We start from the raw sequence: 17,800 nt of genomic DNA on the forward strand, positions 1-17,800 counted from the left end.
TGAAAATGGTGAAAAATTCAATAGGGTCATAAATAAAGGCAATGTTTTTATTCCATCAGTAAACAAGGTAATAGATAAAAAATTTTAAGTGAAAATAAAAAGAGCCAACGATACCACTTTGGATCCCAAGGGCATTGAAGGGTTAACATTATCAGAAGGGCCAGCTTCTGGAACATGGAGAGGCACCAATGTCCATGCTGTGGAAGATGGATAGCTGGTCTAGGTAGAGAGACCTGATGGCTGGAGGCAGAGGCACAGGCGTGTGTGGGAGGTAACACTTCCATGAGTTGCGGGATGGTACTGTATGTTGCAACTGAGGACCCAGCTGGAAAATCCATTGACATTGCCTTGATAGTGTCTCTGCCAAACGTGGTGGAGGGGAAAAACAACCAGGAAGCAGAACTTGAGACCAGGGGAGCTGAGCTGTGCCGATAGCGAGCGCGCATTGATGACGTGTGGTACTGTAAGTGTAAAGGAAGATGGAGGCCCGTGAACCAGGGCTTTGTCATAGCTATGACTATGACAAAGCGCATGCAGGTGAAACACGTCATCACGGCAACAGAGGAGGCTGCGTTCCATGCTGTTTCAGGGACCTCAACCCTCGTTCATACTTACGGTTGGTCCAACGTGTCATCAAGGCGCGAGTGCCATGGACATGCCTCGGCTCCTCTGGTCTCCAGTTCTGCTTCCTGGTTGTTTTTTCCCCTCCACACCCTCAAGCCAGTGTCACTGGATTTTCCAGCTGGGTCCTCGGTTGCAACATACTATCCCGCAACTCGTGGCAGTGTTACCTCCCACACATGCCTGTGCATCTGCCTCTAGTCATCAGGTCTCTCACTCCGGACCAGGTCTCCAGCTTCCACAGCATGGACATTGGTGCCCCTACATGCTCCACCAGCTGGCCCTTCAACGCCCTTGGGATCCAAAGTGATATTGTTGGCTCTTTTTATTTTCATTTAAACTTTTTTATATATTACCTTGTTTACTGATGGAATAAAAACATTGCCTTTATTAATGGCCCTATTGACTTTTCACCATTTTCACATCCAGTCCATTGAGCGATGTCCACCGATATCTTTCCTTCATGCTGCTTCCTTCCATATGTCTTTGGTCAGCTGTACTGGTTTTGGTTAAGTCATAACTTTCTGGTTGCCATATACCATCGTATGATCCACTGTTTCTATTGCTTAAAGGCAAAGTTCACTTTCTTTTTTTTTCTAAATTCCAGCTCACCTATGCACCAAAATAGCATTCATGTACTTTTTTTGCAAAAATATCTAAGCTTTCCATAAAATCTACAGACACCTTCCTTAATGTCCTACATTGTTTAAAAATGTATCTATTGCTTCTGTCTTACGTCCTTACAGACTTCAGGTTATGACACAGGAAGGAGTTGACCAGCTGACCTCATTAACCTCCCTGACGGTATGATTCTTTCAGAAAAAAGGTGCTGAAAGCGGTACCATTATTTGCAAGGAAATTTGGTGATTTGTACTGTAGGCCTGTAATTCTTAGGAATAACTCACTTAAATCTGACCAAACAAGAGTCTTGTAGGCATCCCGGGTATGAAATTATTTTAAAAACAAAATTATAAATGATAATATAATAAATAATTATAACAAGTAATAATATAATTATAATAAAAATCATTCAATAATGTAATCAACTCAAAATCACTGAAATTTGCTCAGTTGCAGAATTGTCGCTGTCATTACTTTTATTTTTTTATGATGAATTTCCCCACAAATCGCTATCGCACAATTCTGCAAGTGATTATAATTTATTATCGCTGTTTACTAGCTGCTCTAAAACCATCTTTGACATAAAAAGACACTTTTGGTTGCTATGGACAATCTACAGTTTGCAGGGAGAAAGAACCGTTTTTATTATATAAAAGTACATGTAGGACACTGGGCAGACCACTAGGGACAAGGAGGGTGTGTATTTTTTACATACAGTACTGTAATCTATAAGATTACAGTATACTGTATGTAAGGTGTTTGTTTACGTTTTTGAATTTGGCGCCGTTCTCCGCTCCCGTGCGCCGTAGCGTCGCAGGGAACGGAGATCGGCGGCACAGGAGGACGTTGTGTGAATCGAGCGAGGTCCCGCTCGCTCACACAGCGCGGTGGCATCACTGGATCCAGGGACAAGGTAAGTAAACACTGTCTGTGGATCCAGCGAGGCAAGCCCTAGTCTGACTCGGGGTTACTGATCCTAGCACAAAAATCTAACCCAGAGTTAGACTCGGGAATACCGCCGGGGGGGGGTTAACACACACCCTGCATCATCCACCCTCCTACTCCCAGGTGCATGTTTTTTAAATGAGATGCAATGAATCAGCGATCACCCTTCTCACTAAATACACAATCAGATTGCATAGTGTATGGCCATCTTTATACAAGTACAGAGAAGGTAGTGGACAGAAACACTCAGCTGTCAAGCCCTGTTCACATCTCTGCTATATGTGAATGGGGTCTTAAAGTGAAATTGGTGCATTAACACAAGAACAATGAGGCTCCATTCACATATGTGTGTTTCCTTGCATTTCAGAAATGAGCGGCACCAAAATTTGCAGCAAAAAAAACGCACCAAGCTCCATTCTAAAAAAAAGTTCTGAAGCTTCTTTGGGGCGATTTCTGCATGTAGGGCAGCCCATTCAGGTGGATGGGCTGCCCTATGTGTGATGAGTGAAAATTCTCCAAAACTCCTCCCCACCTCGCAAACAAAAAAAAACACATGGGGGAATGCGAGTTCCCAGTATGCAGATATGTAATATGGGCTTGACAGCTGAGTGTTTGTGTCCACTCCTTTCTATATACTTGAATAAAGATGGCCATGGACTATGCAATCTGATTGTATATTTAGTGAGAAGGGTGATCACTGATTGATTGCATTTCATTTAAAAAATGTGCAGCTGGGAGTGGGAGGGTGGATGATGCAGGGTGTGTGCTAATGATATCAGCTATCACCTCCTTCCTTTGTCATAACCTACAGTCTGTAAGGATGTATGACAGAAGCAATAGATACGTTTGGAATCATGGATGGAGGACAGTAAGGTACGTGTCTGTAGATTTTATGGAAAGCTTTGATATTTTTGCAAGAAAAAGAACATAAAGGAGCTGGAATTTAGGAAGAAAAAAAAGGTGAACATAGCCTTTAAGGAACTATGTGGTTGATTTACTAAAGGCAAATCCACTTTGCACTACAAGTGCACTTAAATGTGCAGTCGCTGTAGATCTGAGGGGGACATGCAAGGAAAATAAAAAACAATATTTTAGCTTGCACATGATTGGATGATAAAAGCAGATTTTCCCCTCAGATCTACAGCAACTGCACTTCCAAGTGCACTTTCAAGTGCACTTGCAGTGCACTTGTAGTGCAGAGTGGATTGACCTTTAGTAAATCAACCCCATTGTTTCTAACCTATTTGGAGGTGATTTTTCGGTAAGTTAACATGCTTAACCCTCCTGGCGGTATTCCCGAGCGTGACTCGGGGTGGATTTTTCGTGCCAAAATCGGTAACCCCGAGTCGCGCTCGGGGTAGCTATGCAGAGCCTGCAGCGCGCGCTGGCTTACCTTGTTCCTGGATCCAGCGATGCCACCGCGCTGTGTGAGCGAGCGGGACCTCGCTCGATTCACACAATGTCCTCCTGTGCCGCCGATCTCCGTTCCCTGCGATGTTACGACACATGGGGGCGGAGATCGGCACCAAATTCAAAAAGGTAAACAAACACTATACATACAGTATACTGTAATCTTATAGCCACAAATACTGCAGCTTTTAAAATATGGACACTAACCTGTCCAAGGCGCCCTCGTTGTCGACACCCGAAGCCGATCTGTCCCTCGAGTCTCGGGTGGAGGCACCATCATCTTCGGTAAGAGAATCAGGAAGTGAAGGAGTGTGGCTTCACAGCCTGGTTCCCTACTGCGCATGTGCGAGTCACGCTGCACGACCTCACTGGTCCCTGCTGTCTTCTGGGACCTGTGTGTCTCCCAGAAGACAGCGGGGTGGAGGAGGGGCCAGACATGGCGTAGATATCCATGGCTACTGTGGCTATCTATGCCCGGAAGTGGGAGCAAAAACCTGGCTTAGACAGGTATCTGCTCCCCCCTCCCCCTGAAAGGTGCCAAATGTGACACCGAAGGGGGAGAAGATTCCAAAAAGCAGAAGTTCCATTTTTGGGTGGAACTCCGTTTTAACATGGTGAATTCGACAAAGCTTAAAATGTGTGGAATGAACACAAGGTGGATTTATTATTAGGAAGCTTCAATATTTCGCATGGAGATTGTTTAGACATTTGGATTGCTTCTCTCAATAAGAATTTCTTCACATCACATGAGGATTAGAACTGTTGTATAAACACATCTAATATGATATTTTGTGATATATATATATATATATACATATATATATATATATATATATATATAGATATATATAGATAGATAGATAGATAGATAGATAGATAGATAGATAGATAGATAGATAGATAGATAGATAGATAGATAGATAGATAGATAGATAGATATAGATAGATAGATAGATAGATATATATAGATATCTATATATATCTATATATATATATATATATATATATATATATATATATATAGAGAGAGAGAGATAGAGATATACAGTATATATTTTTATATATATATATATATATATATATATATATATATATATATATATATATATATATATATATATGACAGTGGACTAATTTGTATTTTCTTTTTTATTCTATTTTATTCTGTTATTCTAGTGCCGCTGATTATGTTCTTGAAATATGGTAGTGACACTATTCCAGATGTAGAAACTTTTTCTTGTAAATGTGGTGTTATGATAAGATGATTTGTTAGATAAGACTAAAGACAGGCTTTACTGAATCCACAAAAATATTTTTTAAATGATCTACGCTGTCTTAATTTAGACTTACTGACCACTTTCCTGATGTGTGTTTGCTTGTGACTAGAAATGCATGTGGTGAAGGAGGTCTGAACACAGCCATGCTCATAGAGCTGTGTGTCTACATATAGGTTCTATATAGGAACTAAGGGGCAAATCCACAAAAGAGATACTCCGGCGTAAGCCGTCGTATCTCTGGTTCTAACTTTGGAACTGATCCTCAGAAGCAGTTTTCCTAAGTTAGGCAGAAGATCCGACATCTGTAAGGGACTTACACTGCCGGATCTTAGGATGCAGTACCGCATCCGCCACTGGGGGCATTTCGAGTCGAAATGCCTCTGTTAGTATGCAAATTAGCACTTAGGGCGATCCTCAAAGCTTTTGTACCTAGTTTTTTCGCCGTAAGTGTTAGTTTGCCTGGTGTAAAACTAGGGCTGCTTTTACAAGGTGTAAAGTTAGTCACACCTTGTAAAGGCCCATTCAAGCGACGGCATTTGGTATGCATTCCCGAGGGAGAACTCCATGCCAATTTTCAATGAAAAAAACGGCATGGGTTCCCCCTCAGGAGCATACCAGGCCCTTAGGTCTGTTATGGGTTGTAAGGAGACCCCCCTCCGCCGCAAAATTGACGTAGGGGGTCCCCCTACAATCCATACCAGACCCGTATCCAAAGCACGCTACCCGGCCAGCCAGGAAGGGAGTGGGGACGAGCGAGCGCCCCCCCCCTCCTGAGCCGTGCCAGGCCGCATGCCCTCAACATGGGGGGGTTGGGTGCTCTGGGGCAGGGGGGCGCACTGCGGGCCCCCCCACCCCAGAGCACCCTGTCCCCATGTTGATGAGGACAGGACCTCTTCCCGACAACCCTTGCCATTGGTTGTCGGGGTCTGCGGGCGGAGGCTTATCGGAATCTGGGAGTCCCCTTTAATAAGGGGGCCCCCAGATACCGGCCCCCCACCCTAAGTGAATGGATATGGGGTACATCGTACCCCTATCCATTCACCTGTAGGCAAAAAGTAAAAGTTAATAAACACACAACACAAGGCTTTTTAAAATATTTTATTATTCTGCTCCGGACGCCCCCCCTGTCTTCGTTATTAGCTCAATTACCAGGGGGGGCTTCTTCTTCCACTCTCCGGGGGTTTTCTCCGCTCTCCGGGGGTGTTCCGCTCTCCGGGGGGGGCTTCTCCGGACTCCGGGGGGCTTCTTCCATCTTCTCCCCTCTTCCGCTCTTGACTCGGCGAACCCCGGTTCTTCTGCAGCTGTCCGGTGCCTTCTTCTTCAGCGCTGGCTGCCTGCTATGTTTGTGTGTTAGCTCGATTTCAAACAGGCAGCCGGCGCGGTCTTCTGTGACGTCAGGGTCTTCTGGTCTTCTGTTCTTCCTATGTTGCCTCGTCGCCTCTTGTCGCTGTAATGATGGAAGCGCGCCTTGCATCACATTTATATAGGCATCGCCGTCCCATCATGCTCCGGCAGGTACCCACGTGGTGGGTGCCTACCCACGTGCACCCACCACGTGGGTACCTACCGGAGCATGATGGGACGGTGATGCCTATATAAATGTGATGCAAGGCGCGCTTCCATCATTACAGCGACAACAGGCGACGAGGCAACATCGGAAGAGGGGAGAAGACCAGAAGACCCTGACGCCACAGAAGACCGCGCCGGCTGCCTGTTTGAAATCGAGCCAACACACAAACATAGCAGGCAGCCAGCGCTGAAGAAGAAGGCACCGGAGAGCTGCAGAAGAACCGGGGTTCGCCGAGTCAAGAGCGGAAGAGGGGAGAAGATGGAAGAAGCCCCCCGGAGTCCGGAGAAGCCCCCCCCGGAGAGCGGAACACCCCCGGAGAGCGGAGAAGACCCCCGGAGAGTGGAAGAAGAAGCCCCCCCTGGTAATTGAGCTAATAACGAAGACAGGGGGGGCGTCCGGAGCAGAATAATAAAATATTTTAAAAAGCCTTGTGTTGTGTGTTTATTAACTTTTACTTTTTGCCTACAGGTGACTGGATAGGGGTACGATGTACCCCATATCCATTCACTTAGGGTGGGGGGCCGGTATCTGGGGGCCCCCTTATTAAAGGGGACTCCCAGATTCCGATAAGCCTCCGCCCGCAGACCCCGACAACCAATGGCAAGGGTTGTCGGGAAGAGGTCCTGTCCTCATCAACATGGGGACAGGGTGCTCTGGGGTGGGGGGGCCCGCAGTGCGCCCCCCTGCCCCAGAGCACCCAACCCCCCATGTTGAGGGCATGCGGCCTGGCACGGCTCAGGAGGGGGGGGGGCGCTCGCTCGTCCCCACTCCCTTCCTGGCTGGCCGGGTAGCGTGCTTTGGATACGGGTCTGGTATGGATTGTAGGGGGACCCCCTACGTCAATTTTGCGGCGGAGGGGGGTCTCCTTACAACCCATAACAGACCTAAGGGCCTGGTATGCTCCTGAGGGGGAACCCATGCCGTTTTTTTCATTGAAAATTGGCATGGAGTTCTCCCTCAGGAATGCATGCCGAGCGACGCTGTCATTTTTTTTTATAATTATTTGTTTTCCCGGCGCGTCTTTTTTTCACCCGTCGTAACTTTAGTGTCCCGTCGCAATCCACAAAGCCGCCCGGCGTCAATTACGTTCGCGCGATGCACGTCGGGAAAATGACGTCACACGCATGCGCAGTACGGCCGGCGCGGGAGCGCGCCTCATTTAAATTGTAAACGCCCCCCGGAGAGGAGGAACGCCTTACGACGGCGGCACTTAACTTACACTGCTTGAAATTTTTACGTAAGTGCTTTGAGGATCAGGCACTTAGGTAAAAACTTTAAGTCAGTGTAACTTAACTGCTGAAAGTTAAGTTACGCCGCCTGGCTGAGGATTTGGCCCTAAGTTCAAGAACAGAACAGTGTGAGTATCTGAAGTGTTCTGTTGTAAGTTTCAGGGATATAGTTATTTATTTTTAATGGGTGCCAGTATTGTCTATCCTTTAAAAAGTATGTATCTAAAACACCTGTCATGCTGATAGCTGAGGACATCCCAGTTGTGAATAGGCACTAAGCTGACTCTTCCTAACCCCTTTACAGCATAATATATATATGCAGGGCTGCTGATAGAAATTGTGGGGCCCCATACACACTACCTGACAAGGCCCCGCCCAAGAAAATATTAAAGCTATATTTCACTAAAAATACATAAAAATCTATATTAGCAGACACAAATACAACATAACTCAAAGAATCCCTGCTAAATCTAAAAGATAAAACTAAGTTAATAAAAAAAAATGAAGATGAGATGAAATAAATATACAGGCTGGGCTGTTGGAGTTCCGGCACCAGAAAGACAATGGAGAGGGAGGGAGAGAAACAAAGTTACAGAGGTAACAAACTCAAGAGCAGAGCTAACCTTAGAGCCAGTGCTGAGAGGGAGGGAACCCGGCATTGGGAGGGGGATTAGACAGGGACGAGTGTCTCTTTCTCAGCAGATAAAAGCTGGCAGCAGGGAGACGGGGAGAGACCAGCTTTCAGAGAGAAAGAGTTCTGAAATTGTTGTCCATCACTAATTCTCCTCTTTGTGTGGGCCCCCCTGTGTGCTCGGGCCCTCTACAAGTGGACTGGTGGTCCCCCCCCCCCTATCAGCGGCCCTGTATATATGGTGCAGCTCGGCAGGTGGGCCCTAATGCCCAGCTGCTGCATATATGCATTGCTGTGTTGTTCTGGGGCAGGTTCTTATGACAACCCCAGAACTGTGACTGAGCTATCACTGACAGCTTAGGGTCATCCGCTGACAATCATTCCCTGTTCTGACCATCAAGTGTTAAAAGCATGCAGTAATGTAATAGCTAGCAGTTTTTGATTTTTCTTGCACTAGTAGTAGAGCATAGATAATATGGAGTTCTTTTTAAAAAACAATAAAGGCTCTGAAGTATTAAAACATGTTTCTAAGTGCATGATTGTTACCTATTAAGAAATAAATACAGACTCAGAAATTGCTCACAAACAAGTTACTATAAAGTTATATTGCCAAGGGGTTAGTAATAGAACCATTCACTTCCTGCTCAGAAAGAGGAGATTATACAGGTATAAAGCTGTCCTTACAAATGAAAACATTACTATGTAAGGCTAGGTTCACACTGCTGCGAATTCAAAATCGCGGTGAAATCGTTGGCTGCATTTTTGCCGCGAGTTTGCCGCATTTCGTGGCCAGGATTTCAGGGAATGCCAGTCAATAGAGCTGAATTCGCATTGCACACAGATCAAACTCGCACAGGACCCTTTTTTCCCCGCAGCTTATATTCGCAACGCATTGATGTGAACTGCACTAATGTTAAATTATGTAATTTAAATGACTTGCAAATTTGAGAAATCGCAACGGCTCAAATTCGCAATAGAATTCGCAGCAGTGTGAACCTAGCCTCGTTCTCCCTGTTTTTTAATATTGTTTAATTTAGAAAAAATAATTACCAAAAAAAAAACCACCACAAGCTTACATGTACTTTACATTCCCCCATCACTACTTTACCTCTTATTTTTATGGCATGGTCATCTACTATTAGCCTTGTTTTTCCAGAAATGTTGTAATATTGTCCATTGTGTACATGAGTGATAACATATGCATATATAGCGGAATCTGAAACCTTTAAAGCTTCAAATGAAAGCTTACTGACGTTCTCAGCAAAGATTTTACAGTCCTGGAAAACAATCCAATATGTAAAAATATATATGTTGAACAAAGCATCAACATGCAAGCAATTAAAAAGCACCGCATATTTTTCAGATACATGTAGTCTGTTTGTCATTGGTCTGTCTTGAAATGCATGTTGCAGCCGTACCATAAAACTATGTCTTTAAATAACTAGTAACAGGGTGAAATTTACTAAAACTGTTGCACACAGAATCGGCTTCTAATTTGTTTAATTAAGCTTTGACAATACCTAGAAGCTGATTGGTTACTGTGCACAGCTGCACCAGTTTCTGTGTGCACCAGTTTTAGTAAATCTCCCCCAGTATCCCTAATTTTAACTGTGTTATTTTCCTGCACAAAACTTTTAAACCTGCACAATCATAACTGACAGTTTAAACAAAATGTGCTGACAAGCATGCATGATTAAGTAACGTTCAGTTGTTCCCATCATGCACTTATGGTATTGTAATAACAAGTATCTGTTAGTCAAAAATTTACAGCATTATTTTCTCCGATAGAGCTTCCCTGTGGGTGTTTACTGTTGGATCAGTTGCATTTTTTAGGTGGAACTCCCAGGAATTTTTCTTTTTTGCAAACTTACACGCTGAAAATAACTATGGTAATCAATGACTCATACAGTGATAGCCATGCAGTGGCGTTGCTATGGGGGTGCGGGGGGGTGACACCGGGGCCGCCGATACACACAGTTGTAACTTGCAGAGCTGCAGCGGAGCGTTGCGAGTGTGCCCACCGTGCTCCTGCATCGAGCCGGCACAGGTCTTTCAGTCACTTCACTGTCAGGCAGAATGATCTCTGCCTGGCAGGACATTATGATGATAGGCAGAGAAGCACGGCGCGAGACACCAGTCAGCAGTAGCAAGTAAGAAAGGTCGGACTCGAGAAACCAGGAGGAGGCTGACCGCCCGGGAGCCTGGGATAAGGGAAGAGACCGGAGAGGAGGAGGAGCCGGCTACCTTACAGTAAGTGGCAGCGGTAACAAACACTCGGTCTGTGCACACACACAGCACATGCCGACCATCCCTCAGATAAAGCCGCAAACTGTGCTGTCTGTGCCACCAGTGAGAATGACAGTGCCAGCTGTGTGCATGTATAGAATATTGCAGGTAACACCGAAACAGCTGAGGGGAAAGGAGCCAGGAAAGGTGAGGAGGGGTCTCACCCATCTCTGTCACACCCCCACCCCCTTCCTCTCTGTCACACCCCTTCTGTCTCACCCCCACCCCCTTCCTCTCTGTCACCCCCTTTTGTCTCACCCCCTTCTGTCTCATCCCCACCCCCTCCCCCTCTGTCACCCCTCCTCCCTCTCTGTCACCCCCCATTCTGTCTCACCCCCACCCTTCCCTCCCTTTCACCCCCCTTCTGTCTGTCACCCCTCCTCCCTCTCTGTCACCCCTCCTTCTGTCTCATCCCCCACCCCTCCCTCTTTGTCATCCCTCCTTCTGACTCACCCCCACCCCCTCCCTCTCTGTCACCCCTCCTTCTGGATCATCCCCACCTCCTCCCTCTCTGTCACCCCTCCTTCTTTCTCACCCCCTCCCTCTCTGTCACCCCTCCTACCCCTGTCACCCCCCCTTCTGTCTCACCCCCACCCCCTCCCTTTCTGTCACACCCCCTCCCTCTCTGTCACACCCCACCCCTTCCATCTGTCTCAACCCCACCCCCTCCCTCTCTGTCACACCCCACCCCTACATCTGTCTCAACCCCACCCTCTCCCTCTCTGTCACACCCCCTCCATCTGTCTCACCCCCACCCCCTCATCTCTGTCACCCCCCTCTCTGTCACCCCACACCACCTCTATCTCTGTCTCACCCCCGTCTCACCCCCACCCCCTCCCTCTCTGTCACCCCCCTCTCTGTCTCACCCCACCCCCTCTGTCTTACCCCCACCCCCACCATCTCTGTCACCCCCCCCACCCCACCCCCTCCATCTCTGTCTCACCCACACCCCCTCCATCTCTGTCTCCCCCCCATCTCTGTCTCAACCCCAACCCCTCCCTCGCTGTCTCACCCCACCATCTCTGTCCCATCCCATCTACCTCTCTCTCCCCCCCACCCCCTTTCTCTCTCTTTCATCCCCCTCTCTATCTCCCCCGCCCTCCTCTCTCTCTCCCCCTTCTGTCTCTAACCTTCCACCCCCTCTTTCCCTTTTAGGGCAAATTCCCACTAAATCAGCATGAAACCAAAGAGCAGCCGGAGCAATTTGGAACTCCAGCCACTTTGCATTGCAGGCTACTAGGGGGCAGTATGATTAACAGTTTGGTGCATCATACTTCCCCCTCTTTTTTTTTTGTACAAACTTTGTTTGAAGTGTATATAATGTACATTTTATTCTCCAAAATGTCAGGCAGCAGGCTGTCATTTCAGGTTTTCAGTAAAGAATGCATTCTGTTAGTAGATTTTCCATGATTTTTCAGGGTATAAAAAAGTTGTAGGGGGATGGCTCATGAGATGTGAATTCTGGCCTTGGAGAAAGAGAAGCAGGGGGGGGGACAAAGAAAAAGGGAGAGAAAGAAGAAGGGGATAGAAAGAACAAGAAAGATGGATAGAGAGAGAGAAAATGGGAAGAAAGGAGAACAGAGAGCAAACGGTAGGGTCAAAAATATTTTGAAAAAGTTATTGGGGGGGGGGGGGGTGACACCATATTTTACCGCACCAGGTGACACCAACCCTAGTGACGCCACTGTAGCCATGGTCTTCCTGGAGTTGCTCCAGACACTTCCCCTCTGCACACTGAATGCAGGGAATCACTTGCTTTGCACTGCTGCTTTAAGAAAACACCTTATATTTTTTCAACAAAAATAAGGATTTCTCTGGTTGGACAAGGTGGTGAGGAGGAGCAGATTAAATAAAATGTACTCTTACATTGAGCCAAACTGGACAATGCAAGTTTGCAAAAAAATATAGTTCCTGTAAATCTGCAAAATTATGTCTGGAATCTAAACCTCTGTTTTTCTAAAAAATATTATAATATATATGTCACATCCTAAAATGCTAGGATGTTTGTGTTCAACCTAAAAAGTTATCTTAAATAGAAAGAAAAGTATCCATTTTGTATCCCTTCTAAAACTGTGCAGGATATAACGTACAGCCTCAATTATTCTGGCAATTGGATTGTCAGTTGAGGATTGTGCATGTGGCAAATAACTGACACCAGGGCCATTCAGTATTTGTTTTATGTCCTCCAATGACCAAACATGAAAACTGGCACAATTTCTTCACACCATGGAAACTGCTGATTCCAAAATGTTTGTGTTATATGTTATATGTTTATGTATTGTTGTATGGTTTGTAAATTGTTTGGTTTGTAAATGAATTAACCTAATTAATCACATTATTGATTTCACCTACATGACGTTACGGAAATTATTTATGTACCTTATACCATACAACAGAGTAGCTAGTGCTTTTAGATTTATGAGGTAGATTATAATTGATAGTTGCTGCTGTTCCCACAGTCTTTGATAAACGGTCTGTTGACACCACATCTCTGCAATAGTTGGGATTTTTCTTCTTTACATTCAAAGTTTTTATATAATCTTTTCCTCTAAAAAAAAAAAAAATGAAATAAAATGATAAATCCACAAGCATTAAAAATGTAAAAACATTTCGTTTTAAAATTTTCAGATGCCTCTTTCTCACTGTGTCCCCAATGGGATCAGGGTTAGCTACCGCCCTGACTCTATTCTTCACTACTTGGCAAAATATACACAATTGGCTGTTGGTATGCTGGTCAAATTTTTTATGTTTTTTACTTTTTCAATTGACTTAAAGGGGTTGTAAAGGTAAAAAAAAAAAAATCCCTAAATAGCTTCCTTTACCTTAATGCAGTCCTCCTTCACTTACCTCATCCTTCGATTTTGCTTTTAAATGTCCTTATTTCTTCTGAGAAATCCTCACTTCCTGTTCTTCTGTCTGTAACTACACACAGTAATGCGACACTTTCTCCCTGGTGTGGAGAAAGCTTCTTGAGGGGGCGAGCAGGAGGGTCAGGACGCTATCTACTTTTCAGATAGAGAAAGGAGCTGTGTGTTAGTGGGCGTCCTGACCCTCCTGCTCGCCCCCTCCCCCCTCAAGAGGCTTTCTCCACATCAGGGAGAAAGTGTTGCATTACTGTGTGTAAAGCAAAATCGAAGGATGAGGTAAGTGAAGGAGGACTGCACTAAGGTAAAGGAAGCTATTTAGGGAAAAAAATGTACCTTATAAAGTATAAGATTTAAAAAAACATGGTTGACCCCCTGCCTCCAAAAATCCTAAATAAATAAATATACACTGTATGTCTCTTTTGTGTATCATTTGTGTATCATAATTAATCCCTTAACGCCCGCCGCACGACTATTTACGTCCGCAGAATGGCACGGACAGGCAGAAGGACGTATATATACGTCCTTGCCTTCTAGCGGGTGGGGGGTCCGATCGTGACCCCCCCCCCCCCGCTGCGTGCGGCAGGCGGGTTCCCTCGGGGAGCGATCCGGGACGACGGCGCGGCTATTCGTTTATAGCCGCTCCGTCGCGATCGTTCCCTGAGGCTGAAGCACGGGGAGAGCCGTATGTAAACACGGCTTCCCCGTGCTTCACTGTGGCGGCGTATCGATCGAGTGATCCCTTTTATAAGGGAGACTCGATCGATGACGTCAGTCCTACAGCCACACCCCCCTACAGTTGTAAACACACACTAAGTGAACACTAACTCCCAAACTGCAACTGTCATTTTTACAATAAACAATGCAATTTAAATGCATTTTTTGCTGTGAAAATGACAATGGTCCCAAAAATGTGTCAAAATTGTCCGATGTGTCCGCCATAATGTCGCAGTCACGAAAAAAATCGCTGATCGCCGCCAATAGTAGTAAAAATAAAATAATAAAAATGCAATAAAACTATCCCCTATTTTGTAAACGCTATAAATTTTGCGCAAACCAATCGATAAACGCTTATTGCGATTTTTTTTACCAAAAATAGGTAGAAGAATAAGTATCGGCCTAAACTGAGGAAAAAAAAATGTATATATGTTTTTGGGGGATATTTATTATAGCAAAAAGTAAAAAATATTGCATTTTTTTCAAAATTGTCGCTCTATTTTTGTTTATAGCGCAAAAAATAAAAACTGCAGAGGTGATCAAATACCACCAAAAGAAAGCTCTATTTGTGGGGAAAAAAGGACGCCAATTTTGTTTGGGAGCCACGTCGCACGACCGCGCAATTGTCTGTTAAAGCAACGCAGTGCCGAATCGCAAAACCTGGCCTGGGCATTTAGCTGCAAAATGGTCCGGGGCTTAAGTGGTTAAATAAAATGCTGTGAAAGTAACATGCCCACAGTTGAAATGTGCAAATGGCTCTGAAGCCTAACACCTAATCCCACCAGAAAACATGGTTGATTTAGTAGCGGGGGCTGTTTATTAAGGTAGGTTTTCATATTCCGTAGTCATGTTGACCTTCATGTTGACTTTTCAAAGTGAATGGTAACAAACAAGAAGAATCTGTGTTAACTGTGAATAGCCAGTCAAGAGGGGCATACAAAATACATTGGATTTTTGCTACCACAGGACTGGCTATTCAAAGAGGTCGATTTAACAAAGGAAAGTAGACTGTTCACTTTCCAAGGGACGTTGCAATTTGCAAAGAGAACTTTCCTCAGAGCTTAATGAATGATGTATAGCTCTGTTTGCTTCCACCTTTCAATCACCTGTAAGCAAAAATTCCCTGCATGTGGGGTATTCTTTGCAAAGTGAAATTTCATTCATCTCTAGGGAAAATTTGCAGTGTGCAGATTCCCTTGAAAAGTGAACAGCCGATTTGCCTTTAGTAAATCAACCCTAAAAGGAACACAGCTTTACATTGCACTAAATTTCATTTTTCAAAGTGAAAAGAAGTGTTATACCTTTATAACATTTTAACATGTAAGTGTTGGTAATATTAATAAATAGTATATAAGAATGGTAACTTGGTCCTATCGGAAAAAAGTGCTTTATAAACATTTGTTGTTGCTGCCGAGAAATACACAGGGGTTGATTTACTAAAATTGGAGAGGGCAAAATCTGGTGCAGCTGTGCATGGTAGCCAATCAGCTTCTAACTTCAGCTTGTTCAATTAAGCTTTGACAGAAATAATTGGAAGGTGATTGGTTTCTATATAGAACTGCACCAGATTTTGCACTCTCCAGTTTTAACCACTTCCATAAAGGGCACTTATACACCTTCCCGCCCAGACCAATTTTTAGCTTTCAGTGCTGTTGCACTTTGAATGACAATTGCGCGGTCGTGTAACACTGTACCCAAACTAAATTTTTATCATTTTGTACCCACAAATAGAGCTTTCTTTTGGTGGTATTTGATCACTTCTGCAAAAAAAAATAAAAAAATTACCGAAAATGTAGAAAAAAAATGTTGTTTCTGTTATAAAACATTGTAAATAAGTAAGTTTTCTCCTTCACTGATGGGCACTGATGGTACTGCACTGACGGGCACTGATAAGGTGGCACTGATGGGCACCGATGAGGTGGCACTGATGTGGTGACATTGATGGGCTCTAATATGCAGCACTGATGTGCGGCACAAATTGGCACTGATAGGCGGCACGGATAGGCGGCAAGGATGGGCATGGATAGGCGGCACGAATGGGCACGGATAGGCGGCACAGATGGGCACGGATAGGCGGCACAGATAGGCGGCACGTATGGGCATGGATAGGCGGCACGGATGGGCACGGATAGACGGCATGGATGGGCACTGATAGGCGGCATGGATGGGCACTGATAGGCGGCATGGATTGACACTGATAGGTGGCACGGATGGGCATAGATGGGCACTGATAGGTGGCACTATTGTATGTGTTGTACTAATGGATGCCAACCAGTACCAAACAATGCCTGCCAATCAGTGATGCCTATTGTGGGCACTGATTGGCATCCATTGCGGGCACTGATTGGCATCCATTATTGTGTCATTGTCATCCCTGGTGTGGCATACCTGTGTTTTTTTGTTTTGCATCCCTGGTGGTCCAGTGGGCATCTCCGGGAGGGCTGTGCTGATAATCGATCAGCACAAACACCCCCTGTCAGAGGAGCAGCCGATCGGCTCTCCTCTACTCGCGTCTGACAGATGCGAGTGAGGAAAAGCCGATTACCGGATTTTCCTGTTTACATCGTGATCAGCCGTGATTGGACATGGCTGATCACGTGGTAAAGAGTCTCCGTGAGAGACTCTTTACCTAGATCGGTGTTGCGGGGTGTCAGGGGACGCACAGCGGCTCAATATCCTGAGGACGTCATATGACGTCCACTCAGGATATTGAAACCACTTTGCCACCTTTGAAACCACCTTTAAGCCAGCCATAGATGATTCGAATCTTGGCCAGTTCAGTAGGAGCTGGCCGAGATTCGAACCATGTATGGGTAGGCTGAATGTACCCAAGTTGATCAGAGGGAGGGATTCCACCCTCAACACTGACTGTGTTTCCAGAAAAGAAATGCACTCTGTCTATGGCCAGTCGTAGTAAATCAACCCCACAGTTAAAAGTCAGAAATTAAGTGCTCCTATGACTTATTAACACAGTCTCTTGCAGATTAACTCTTATTGTAGGACAAATAAATATTACATTTACTTACTGCACAGTACAGATATATTCCCCAGAATCATTTAAAGATAGTGGCCAAAATTCAAGCAGATTTCCATTTGTGAGAATCCGATTGTCTATATCTGCAGAAATAATTTCTAAAGCATTGGAGGGTAATCTTTTCTGCCAAATGATTGTGACCTCTGCATCATTACTTTTGCTGGTGTTTTCATCACATTTTAAAACACAGTACTCATCCTCAAAGTAACATGGATATACTTAAAAAAAAAAAGAAATAAAATATTTTATCAATAACGATTTAAGGTCGTGATGAACTTTGGATTGTACATCTGAAACGTGCCTCCGTGTTTGTCCAGTCTAAACATAAAGTAAAAACATTTATTATATTTATCATTGTATGAGGTTCCCCCTGTAGTAATGTGTAGTTTTCACAAGTTATATATTTGTAAAAGTTTGTTCCTGGAAAAAAAAAAAATGTTATATAATTTTTAGAAATCATTAGATTGCAAGTTTTAGCTACCTCTGAATGTAGAAAACTATCTGCATCCATCCAGCCATGTGAATGTAGGCTACATCAACATGGGCGCATATCTGCAGACAGTTTGCTGCTTCAATGGTCGGTTGGAGGCTTTAT

General features: G+C 44.7%; 1 protein-coding gene across 1 annotated transcript in view; it reads right to left on the minus strand.

The window, feature by feature from the left end:
* Window positions 1–17,800, minus strand: part of IL18R1 (interleukin 18 receptor 1) — a 58,466-nt gene that overhangs the window by 37,488 nt on the left and 3,178 nt on the right. The window contains exons 2-4 of the mRNA XM_040336411.1: window positions 17,198–17,423; window positions 12,970–13,138; window positions 9,413–9,581 (exon numbers count right to left, since the gene is read on the minus strand). Of these exons, the coding sequence (XP_040192345.1) occupies window positions 9,413–9,581; window positions 12,970–13,138; window positions 17,198–17,423 (564 nt within the window). The remainder of the gene's footprint in view (window positions 1–9,412; window positions 9,582–12,969; window positions 13,139–17,197; window positions 17,424–17,800) is intronic.

This window comes from Rana temporaria, chromosome 2, assembly GCF_905171775.1.
Source record: "Rana temporaria chromosome 2, aRanTem1.1, whole genome shotgun sequence".
Taxonomy (NCBI): Eukaryota; Metazoa; Chordata; class Amphibia; order Anura; family Ranidae; genus Rana; species Rana temporaria.